Source organism: Leucopleurus acutus (assembly GCF_964270905.1).
Source record: "Leucopleurus acutus genome assembly, chromosome: 16".
Lineage (NCBI taxonomy): Eukaryota > Metazoa > Chordata > Mammalia > Artiodactyla > Delphinidae > Leucopleurus > Leucopleurus acutus.
Window position 1 is genome coordinate 20,291,412 of NC_139158.1, and position 11,765 is coordinate 20,303,176.

General features: G+C 51.0%; 1 protein-coding gene across 1 annotated transcript; it reads right to left on the minus strand.

The window, feature by feature from the left end:
- Positions 1-107: 107 nt before the first annotated feature.
- On the minus strand, positions 108-10,347 carry PLK1 (polo like kinase 1; the record flags this gene model as incomplete). Its single annotated transcript, XM_082856238.1, has 10 exons — positions 108-433; positions 685-867; positions 970-1,124; positions 1,318-1,395; positions 2,361-2,516; positions 5,498-5,717; positions 7,060-7,153; positions 8,150-8,294; positions 9,061-9,229; positions 9,940-10,347. 10 exons carry the CDS (start codon positions 10,345-10,347, stop codon positions 227-229), a joined length of 1,815 nt encoding a protein of 604 aa, XP_082712364.1. The 3' UTR covers positions 108-226.
- Between the last annotated feature and the right edge of the window lie 1,418 nt (positions 10,348-11,765).

Below are 11,765 nucleotides of genomic sequence, written 5' to 3' on the forward strand. Positions count from 1 at the left end.
CTGTACAATTCATATGGTGGGGTTGAGAGGGAAGGGGAAGCGGCCTCAGAACCCACACCGGGACATGTACAAAAATAACTTACACAGCAGCCCCACCTGCAGGGATGATGGAGCTTCCACCCCAGCCCCCAGGGCTGGGGGACACCCCATAAAATAGGGATCTAACCAGCGTGGGCCGAGGTGCTGGTGGGGGGGAGGAGGGTGCCAGTCCAGGGGGGTGGGGGGGCTACGAGGAGGCCTTGAGGCGGTTGGTGGCCGAGCGTGAACTCAGCAGCTTGTCCACCATGGTGCGAGCGTAGCGCAGCCGGCTGGCCAGCTCCTTGGAGCAGCCGTACTCCTCCAGGAGGCTCAGGCGGTACGTGCGGAAGTCCCGCTTCTCGTCGATGTAGGTCACGGCAGCCATCAGCGGGCACAGGATGAGTTTGGTGTGGTCCTGTGAGGGCAGGAGGGGAGCAGGTGGACGGACAGGGGGTTACTGGTGATTGAAGCTCCCAGCTGCCTGTGTGCCTTGGCGGGAGTAGAGGGAAGATATCCCAGTCGATGGTGGGGGGGGGTGGGGGGCATTTCACTCCCTTCTGCTGATGCTGCCAAGGACAGGTCCTATGCCTCCCACTCCCCACCCAATGCCGTGGGCCACTAAGAGGCACAGATACCCGGCCCCAACCCTCCAGGGCTGCAGCTCACCTGGAAGAAGTTGATCTGCACGCAGCCGTTACTGAGGTGCAGAATGATGGCGCTGCGGGTGCGAAACCAGGTACGCAGGTAGGGTAGCCGGGCTAGCTCGTCACCTTCCCGGGGCGTGATGTTGGCACCCGCTTTCAGCAAGTGTTCGCTCATGTAGTTTCGGAAATACTTGAGGAGGGTGATCTGGTTGGAAAGTGAGAGAGGGCGTCCGCAGTTAGAGCCTGTCCCCTGGCAAAGCCCTCACTCCCGGCCAACAGCAGCCCACGCGGGCCAGCCAGCACTCACCTTCTTTATCAGGGAGTTGGGATGGGAACTCACGGTGAGGTAGGACTCCGTGCCATCACGTTCGATGTACTGCAGGCTGTCGCCGTCGTTGTAGAGGATGAGGCGTGTTGAGTCGTTGAAGAGCACTCCCACGCTGTTGTCACACAGCTGGTACCCTAGCAGTAGGTGGAGGGAGGCCTCAGAAAGGGGCCATGGGGGGCAGGGGGCCGCTAGGGGATGGGACTAGGGATGGAGATAGGAGAGTGTCGAGAGAAGAGGACGTGGGAGCCAAGAAAGGCAAGAGCCTGTAACAACTCGAAGGGTTGCTAGGCGGCACTTGAGCCACCGCCACAGCTGGGAGAAACGTACCAAGGCCATACTTGTCCGAATAGTCCACCCACTTGCTGACCCAGAAGATGGGGATGCAGGCGGGATCCTCAGCCTCCTCTGGGACAGAAACAGACAAGAAGATCGATCAGCACCAGCCTCTTCCCCTCTGGTCCACTCAGGCAGCCCACACCAGGGAGCTCGGTCAAGAGGCCTGGAGCCCTCTGCCAGCAACAAGCTTAGACAGGCAGCACCGAAGCAGAAAGTTACAGTGCAGAGCGCCGAGTCCACTCATGCATTCAGCTGACCCATTTAACAAAGGCCCGCTGTGTGCCAGACACGGTTACAGGCAGCGAGCAATGACAAAAGCCAGCCCTCCCTGAGCTTGCATTCTGGCTCTAGGGATAGAGACCAATCAAAATAAATGTTCACAGAATATGTAAGTTACTTCTATCATGGTGCAAATCAGTGAGTTTTAAATGATTAAAAAATTGTGAGAAGATAGACAATCCCAGATACGTGAAAATGTTATGTTCTGTGCATGTGACGATCCCTTCTTTTAAATACAATAAACAAATACGGAAACTTTAGAATGTGTTAGATGAGAAGTGTTGTGGAGAAACAAGGCAAGTAATAGGAGTGGGGGCAGGGAGATGATCATGGAGGTGACTCTGGCGCAGACACGTGAAAGCAGGGAGTGTGAGCCTTGCAGTGATCTGGAGGAAGTGCTTGCCGGGAGAGCAAAGGCCCCAAGGCTGGAGCACATCTGGGTCTGTTATTTCCACTGTCTTGAAGGCTACAGAGGGATTCTCTGAGCAGAGGAGACAGTGTGTGCCAATGTATACAGGCAGCACATGGGGGTGCTGGAAGGTGGGGCGCTTGTGGAGACAGAACAGATGAGTCAGAAAAAGAAGGAAGGGGCCTGACCATGGAGGGCCTGGGCCAGTAAGCTAACTTGTTTGCACTGTAATGTACAGGAAATGGGGGAAGTAAAGGTATTACGGAGCCAGGGGCCTGGACAAGCCACTGGCACTCCGGGGCTGACTTCCCTGCCCTCTCCAGACGCCCCGGCCCGCAGTGCCCACCTTGCCTCACCAGCCCCCGCTCTGAGGGCTTGGAGGCGTTGACGCTGTGCAGCTGCTGCAGCATGTCGCCGAGGTGGCAGTCGACCGCCTCGCTGGCCTCCCGCACCACTGGCTCCTCTTTTTCCCGGGGACGCTCCGGCATGGGGTTCTCCATGCCTGGAAGGAGATGAAACAGTCATTAGCTGGGCAAAAAGGCCGCAGGTTGGGAGGGCCCAGGATCCCCGGCCACAGCTGGTACTGCCCCCGGAGAAAAGCTCTTTGCGCTGCCACTGCTTTAGGTAGGTGCCAGGTTATTAGAGCAGCAGCTGCCCTGCTCATGTGACAGCACCTGGTACTCACTCATTGGTACCTCCAGGGCCAGGCCAAGCCCTGTAGGAAGGCTCATGGCCACACAGAGCCATAGAGCTTCAGACACTCAGACCTCTAACCCAATGCTGGGCCCTGCAGGGCACCTCTGGTCACTCAGGGAGACAGCTAGAAGGCACGAGCAGCTTGGAGCTGCCTGGCTTCAATCCAAGAATTAAAAGCATCTTTTGCATCCAGGAAAATGGAAGGGCTCAGTAAGTCACAACCCATCAGCAAGATGGATTTAGCAGGCATTTAATGAAAACGTAAGAGATTTTTTCCACCCTAAAATTTGCTTTATGTACTTACATGTGACTGAAATCTGAAAAGACAGATACACACTGCAATTTTAACATCAGTTATATTTGGGTGGTAGAAGCATGGATGATTTTTATTGTCTTTAGGCTTAAATGTTTCTTTCCCCACCAACATGTGCTAGTTCTCCTTGTGTAATATGAAATTCTTAAGATATTTAAAGATATGAATTTTCAATTGAAAAACTCTATGCTGTGATAAGGACTTAAGTGTGGAATAATAACATATTTGGGACTTGCTTTAAAAACTCTAGCAAGGGAGTTCCCTGGAGGTCCAGTGGTTAGGACTCGGTGCTTTCACTGCCGGGGCCCGGGTTCAATCCCTGGTTGGGGAAGTAAGATCCCGCAAGCCACACAGCACCGCCAAAAAAAAACAACAAAAAACAAACAAAGAAACCTCTAGCCAAAAAAAGGGGAAGGTGGAAAAGATAAAAACAAGTATGGGCAAATGTTAGTAATTATTGAAAACAGATGATGAATAAATGGGGATTTATGTATTCCAAAAAAATTTCACCCTTATTTTGGCTACGTTTTGAAGAATGCTTTATGTTCAAAAATTAAAACCAAAAGAAAAGAAAGCAATCCTTAAAATAACAATATTACATTATAGCTCCAAGATTAAATATCCATGAGTCCATATTGACACAAATAACCAAATAAATAAATGGGAGAGAAGTGACAGCTCTTCCTTACAGGAGAACTCCAATTAATGGATGTAGAAGGAACAAGAAAAGGAGAAAAGTCACCATTAGAATACCACAGTAATAACTGCTGCAGGCAAGATCCAGCATGGATGCTAAAATCAGTAGGCTGAAGTCTGAGAAGAGATAGAATCCTTTCAAATTAACTCCTCACAAGGTATTAATTAATCACAAAAGGAAAAACAGTAACTCTGCACTGGAGGTACCACCTTAACCAAGTGATCACCAATCAAAGGGAACAGTAATATAACCAGTGAAAATATCAAAAATTAAAGCCTAAAGAAAAAAGTAATCCTTAAAATAGCAGTATTATAACTAAAACAAATGAACTCATATATTAAATTGGTGCTATATCCACACAGAGAAATAAAGTTTTTCAAGTGGCACTTTTTTTTTCAAGTGAAATATATTCCAAAGACAAATAGAACTGCAAGAAAATAAACATCATTTCATAACATACTTTATAGATGTTGAAAATTCATGTATATAATGTAAGGAAAAAGGGTTTTCAGTGTAAGGAAAAAAAATACAAGTATAGGGGCTTCCCTGGTGGCACACTGGTTGAGAGTCCGCCTGCCAATGCAGGGGACATGGGTTCATGCCCCGGTCTGGGAAGATCCCACATGCCGCAGAGTGGCTGGGCCCGTGAGCCATGGCTGCCGAGCCTGCGGAGCCTGTGCTCCGCAACGGGGGAGGCCACAACAGTGAGAGGCCCGCGTACCGCAAAAAAAAAAAACAAGTATAAAATTAAAGAAGTAAAAATCCTATAATATTATATTTAAATCAGTGACTTATAAATTACCAAAAGAAAATTAAAGTAGTAACTTTACAGTGAAGAAAAAGATTGCTGTAAGAGAAGTTTCATCAATGTTAAATTTCCTGAACTTGATAACTGTGTCCTGTGCTGTGGTTATGTAAAAGAATTGTTTTTAGAAAATATACACTGAAGTATTAAGTAGTAAAGGCCAGAATGTGTACAACTTACTATCAGATGGTTTGGGGAAAGAAATTTAGATATATATATGAGAGAGATAAAGTAAATGTAGAAAAATGTTAATTGGTGGAGAAAAGGGGGAACAAGATACAGGAAGTTTTTATCTATTCTCACTTTTCATAATTTGAAACAATATCAAAATAAAATGTTCAAAAAGTGTGAATCAGAAATAGCAGCGTAAATTCAAGGTCCCCGCCCCCTTCCCAATTATGTATTTCCTAATTCTGTTCTCTGAAGAGATCTAGAAACAATGACAACCCAAACAATGGGATGTGGTTTTGTAAGAAAATGTCCATCCTTTTAAAGAGATGCATACTGAAGTTTATGGGGTAAAATGACAAGATGTCTGGGATTAACTTCAAAAATACTTCAAAGGAACAAAAAAGGAGTGATGGAGCAAACATGACAAATCTTGATTAAGTGTTGAGTCTGGTGGGGATGTGGGGTCTACTGCATTGTGCTCTATGTGTACACCTGAAAAATTTCAACATTTTTTCCCAAAGAACCATGCAAGGTGATATTAGCAATTTTTTTTTAAATACAAATTTTTCAGGCATGGCGTTCAGCCACTCTCTTCTTTTGGGGCATGACGGGTCTGATTCCGCCATGGTAAGGTCCGTCTTTCCTGACAGGGCTGTGGGGAAGGGCACTTTGCCACATGAGGATGGGGACCATGTATTCAAGGACTGGGGCCTGTCTTACCACACACCTGAGCTATGGGGACCATCCATTCACACACCTGAGGCCTAGGCTCTCTTGGGGTCTACCCAGACCCCGGTTTACCTTTATTGAGAACAGTGAGAGGCTTCCGGCTGTTGGGGTCCAGGCTACTGGGAGCAATTGAAAACCTGGGCGGAATGGTGAGGCAGGTGATGGGGAGGCGGGCAGGGATATAGCCAGAAGTGAAAAACTCGTCATCGAGCAGCTCCTGAATGGTTGGACGGGCAGTGGGATCTGTCTGAAGCATCTTCTGGATGAGGGAGGCGGCCACAGGGTTGATGTGCTGGAGCAGAGAGGGAGAGACGTAAGTAGGATGTGGTGGGGGACCCGAATGCAGCACTGCCACAAAGAAGCTGCAGCCCCGGCCCCGGCCTCAAATATGCCATGTTCAGCAGTTGAGTCTGGTGGGGATGTGGGGTGCCAAATTTCCACTAGCAGCTTTACTGAGTTCACAAGTGTCAACCTAAGTTGTGAGAATGACAATTTCTCCTTCCTCTTGAGGTCACTTTTTCCCAAAATTTGCTCTTGCATAATTCAAGTTGCTCACCACTAGAGCAGCACTTGAGAACACAGGCTTCGAAGTCATAATGACCTGTTTTAAGTCCCACTTCTGTCCCTTAATACTGGCTGTGACAACTAACCCAACTTTCTGGGCCTTTGTAAATTCATCTATAAAATGGGGACACAGCACCAAGCTTGCTGCCCTGGTGAGGAGATCCAAACCCAGTGCAGGTCAAATGCACACTAATATTCTAGCATCAACTATGCACTTTCTATGTGCCAGCAAAATATTCTAAGCACTTCATATATATTAGCTCATTTAACCCTCACAGAAACACCCAGGGGGTGAAGATCTCTATCACCATCCCTCTTTTGCAGATGGGGAAACTGAGGCACAGAGAGGTTAAGTGCCTGAGAACACACCCCTAGTGAATGGTAGAGCCAGCACCCACACGGGGGCATAGTCAGCTGCCAACACCCACACTCGGAACCACTCTGCTCTGTCCAATAAGTGACCCTTTATGACAGATTCAGTCCATCTGTCCTTACGGAGACAGGGCTCTTGGCTTCACACAAGGCAAAGACACCAAACTGGAAAGCAGCCATACGCCAGGTTGCTGCAGGCTATCCCTCTCAATGCACTCATGCTGGTGGTCACGAGGCACAGCAGTTCGCAATTCTGTGAGCGCTTATTGTGTGCAAGGTGCTCTGGGGTAAGGACTCCATTTTATAGATGGGAAACTGCAGCTCAGAAGATCAGGCCATTTGTCTATTGCGATCTGGGTGCTAAGTGGCAGGGCCCATCTGAATCAAGACAGTCCACTTCCAAGGCTTAAGCAGCATGTCTCTGTCTGCCTTCTACTTCCTTTATGCTCTCTGTTTTACACACCTTTTGGTTTATCTGCCCAACCTTTGAGAACCTACAAACTCTCTTCCCCAAGAAAAAATGCTTTTGTGCACATACGTCAGGTTTTGTATGCAAGGACCCTCTAAAGCTCTTATGGCTACCCTAGGGGTAGGACTGACCCACCTCTGTCCCCAGGATATGGCTGGGCTCAGTAAATAGCTTTGGGGGGGGGGGAAATTAAATAAAATAAATGTAAACTTAAAGTGTTTTTAGTCACCTTGGGAATACTGTACTCATTCTTCTTGATCCGGAGGTAGGTCTCTTTTAGGCAAGAGGTCTCAAAAGGTGGTTTGCCCACTAACAAGGTATACCTGTAAGCACAAGGAGGGATTTGGCTCAAGGCTCCTAACCAAAACCCAGATGCTGGAGGAATCCTCTCAGGGCCAGAAAGGAAGTCAAACACCTTCTGGACATTCACTATGACTCTCGGGTCCCGGAGGACAGTCCGCAAGTCCACTGAACAGCCCCAGGAGCCAAGACACTGGCAGGGAGGAGTTCTCAGTAGAATACAGGTGATGAGACTCGGTTCTCATGGGCCAGTGACTTTTCTGCTATAGCCTACACTACAGCAGGGCTCCAGAGACTGCCAGCCAACACAATACAGGTCAAAGCAAGTGGGCTACCTGCTCCTACAGAGGCAGCTCCACGGTTAATAGCTCTGTACTTAAGGCTGCAAGTTTTCATTTGAAAAAGTTCCACTGCAATGAAGTAGGAAAGCCACTGCGACAACTCATTTCTAACTCTCCAGTACCCAGGGCGACCATGAAAGGGGTGACACCTGAACAGGCCCAACCCTCTGCCTACCACCCACCCACCTCTGATGGCCTTGATCCAGACAGACCACAGGACCTCCTCCTGCCAGCTATAACTCCTGGCCTAACTCCTCCCACCCACTGCTGCTTCCTAGATCAATGGTGCTAATACTTTATTGTGCATGGAAAAGCTCAAGGGTCTTAAAATCCAGATTCTGATCCAGTCAGCCTGGGTCCTGAGATTCTGTGTTTCTAACAAGTTCCTAGGTGATGATGATGCTGGTCTGCTATATTTTGAATAGCAAGGGACTAGAGCAAGTTTGTGGAGACCTTCCCTCCCCCATTCCCCAGACCCATGGCCCAGGCTGCAGGAATCCTAAAGGATACACCAGTGAGAAGAAAAGATATGGAAATGAGGCTTCCTTTTGGATCAGTCTGTCCTCTGGAGCAGCCTTCCCAAAGGCAGAAAGGTCTACAGGATAAGGTCTGCCAGGTGAGACATCCAAAAAGGCCTCTGCTGAGGCTGGGTGGGCCCTGAGACAACTCCCAACTTACATGATACACCCAATGGACCACACGTCCACCTCGAAACTGTGCCCTTTCTTGCTCAGCACCTCGGGAGCTATGTAATTAGGAGTCCCGCACAGGGTCTTCTTCCGTTCCCCGTCATACTCGACTTTGGTTGCCAGTCCAAAATCCCCTGGGACAGAGGGAGGAAGAGGGGGGGACTCAGATGCTAGCCTCTGTCATCTGTCAATGCGGACAGCTGGTTCAGGTGTAACCATCAAGAACCAGGGAAGTTTGATCCCTCAAGCCTCTAGTTCTTGTGTGCAGCAAGGCGTGCTCAGGAATCCTCCCACCATGCTAGCCCCAGGGAGGGGCCTCCCAGAGACCCTCCTCACCCCCTCCCTTAGAAAGGAGGGCTTTGCTTCTAAAAGGGAACTGGTAGGGATAGCAAAAGTCACATGCCTTCAGGGATTAAGCAGGTAAATGTCAAGATGGCTACCTGGCAAGTTTGTGAGGAAGTGATAGGGAGGGGTGGGGATTATGACAAAGCAGAGGGCACCTAAAGGGAACAGCTGCTTTTCAGTCCGGCAAAGAGCTGCCCCTGTACTGCTGGAGCACCCAACTGTTTAAACGGAGCCCCGAATTCAAAATCAAGCCTCCCGATTTAGAAAAGTGAAAACAAATTCAAATCCTTTTTTTTTTTTTTTAAATAATACTGTATAGGAGAGCACACACAACCAAAACTGCATCTGCAGGCAAGCCACTGGCTTTTGGCTCTTTGTTCTAAATTTCTGTACTAAAGAGAGGTTTCTAGAGGCAATCAACAGCCCAGACTTCCTACCATCCTCTTCCTCCCTCCCTTGTCTCCTTCCGACTTCCTCTCTCCCTCCCTCTCTCCCGGCTCCTCCTCATTCCCATAGAGCGTAGTGTCAAGTGTCCCTGCAGGCCCAGCTCCTCACCTATTTTCACCTCCAGATCCTCGTTCAGGAAGAGGTTGCCCAGCTTGAGATCTCTGTGAATAACACGGTTTCGATGCAGGTACTGGCAGCCAAGGACGATCTGACGCAGATAGTAGCGGGCCTCGGGCTCGGTGAGTGCTTTCCTCCGCTTGTGCAGCTCCAGGAGAGACTGGGTGGGGGAGGGAAGGAGGAGTGGGGAGTGGGTACTCAGGCCCAAGGCAGGGAGGGGGTGTCATTAGGTGAAGGCAGCCCAGGACCCTACCGCCCATTCCTTCTCCAGGACAACTACGATGTAGACTCTCCCCTAAGCCAGGCCACAACCGTTCAAAGCATCCCCTCTCCCACCAGCTCCCTCCCAAGTTCCTTACCTGGGACCCCTCTCTCAGCCCACTCCGAAAGCTCAGAGTCCCCTGTATCCCTGCCCCGGGCCTCTTCGCAGCAGCAGATCCCTTTCCTGACCCCTCTCCTCCCCGAAGCTACTAAGTCTGGCTCCAACTACTTTCTGCCTGACCCAACCCCACTCCGGAGGTTCGGGTCCACAGCACCCCTTACCTAGCAACTCCGGAAGCCCTGGCGTCCATTAGCAGGGTTCTCCCGCGACCCGCACCTCCCCCACTCAGCCCAACTCCCAGCGTCCGGGAGCCGCCTTCCCTACAGACAACCTGACCCGGGCTCCACTTAACCGGCACCCCCTCTCCTAGAGGCCCCAAATGCCAAGCACCTCTTTCCCCGAGACCTTCTCCATCCCCAGCTCGAGGTTCCCAGCACCTCCTCCCCAGCAGCTCCGAGCCCCGGGGCGCTCCTTCCCCAGCAGCTCCGGGTGCGGGCGCCCCAACCCCGGTCCCCAGGCAGCTCCAGTCCCCCAGCAGCGACACTCACCCTCCGGCGGCAGAGCTCCAACACCACGAACACAAAGTCGTTGTCCTCGAAAAAGCCATGGAAGCCGACGACGTGCTGGTGAGAGAGGCTGCGGTGAATGGATATCTCCATGGACATCTTCTCCTTCTGGTGCGGTTTGAGCAACAGCGACTTAGGCACGATCTTGCCCGCAAACACCTCCTTAGTGTCCGCGTCCGAGATCTCGAAGCACTTGGCAAAGCCACCCTTTCCCAGAAAGCGGCCCCGCAGATAGCGCCGCCGGCTGCGCGGGTCTACTAGGACCTCCGGGATCTCTTTCGCCGGCGGGGCAGCCGCCGGGGCCCCGGGAGCTGCAACTCCAGGGACCCCGACTTTCCCTGGATCGGCTGGTGCCCGCGCCAGCTTCCCTGCAGTTGCCGCCGCACTCATGTTCCCGGAATTGCTCAGCGGACCTAGCAAGGTCTGGGCAGAGGCTTGGCAGGGCTCTGCTCCTCCTCGAATTCAAACGCGGCGCCGGGAACGTTACAAAAGCCTACGCGCTACTGATTGGCCGCGGGGATTTAAAATCCAAACCCGCCCGCCGCGCAGCATTCTGGGAGCTCTCTGCACTGCAGCCGCCTTTAAACCCGTACCCAGCCCCTGGGGGAGAAGCTTGATTGACAGGGACTCGCGGACCGAAGACACGTGGGATGCCTGGGAAACCAAACCCGGTGCGGGGACGCCGAGACCCAGCCCCAGGAGGGGGGGAGTTAAAGGTTTCTCCCTTTCTCGGCGGCCGGGGAGCTCCTGCAGTTCACAAGCACCTCCTACAGGAAGCTTTTCCGAGCACCTTCCTCCACCCCTCACGCCACCTTCTAGATTATAAACTCTGAGAACAGAGACCTGGCAGCGCCAAGAGATAGGTGGCAGAGCCCGAGTACCCACCTCCGAGGTCATCAACTCTCTTCCAAGTCACCCCAATAAACTAAAATCTAAGTAAAAAGAGGATGCTTGCCAGGCAAATGCACCTTCAAGACAAATTCCCTACTCCCCTCCTTCAAATAACAGCAGGGAAGACTAGCATCACCATCACCTGGGAGCTTGTTGTTAGAAAGGCCAAGATTCAGGCCTCAACGCAGACCTCCCAATTCAGAATCTACCCAGTGATTCCCACACATACTGAAGTTTGAAGGGCACAGTACCAGACACCACCCTCCCCCACCCCTGCCCCCAGGCCATTCTGCAAGAAAGTTGTCTGGCTGGCTCACTGCTCTATTTCCCAGTGCCTAAAACAGTGGACCCTCAATTGTTCGGTAAGAGGGGAAGGATGGTTGGTTGGCAGAATCCCTGGCAAACTGGTAGGCCAAGGCCAAATTTGGCCTGCAGAGGTGTTTTGTTTGGCCTCCCACTTTTTAAAATTTGGATTCATTTACAGGACTTAAAAATCAAGAGAGCTGGGCTCCCCTGGTGGCGCAGTGGTTGAGAGTCCGCCTGCCGATGCAGGGGACACAGGTTCGTGCCCCGGTCTGGGAAGATCCCACGTGCCGCGGAGGGGCTGGGCCCGTGAGTCATGGCCGCTGAGCCTGCGCATCCGGAGCCTGTGCTCCGCAACGGGAGACGCCACAACAGTGAGAGGCCCAAGTACCGCAAAAAAAAAAAAAAAAAAAATCAAGAGAGCTCACATAAAAATCCAGATTTGTGGCTTTTCCTTAAGAAAAACCATTAGCTGTGGCAACTCTATGCCTACTTACCTTCCCAGTTTGTCACAGTTCCCTGTTACCCCTCTTTGCCCATTTGTCTGTCTGGCTTCCGTAGATACTGGAATGGTAACCCTGAGAATTACCCAGGTTAGCAGCTCTGTAGCGTCC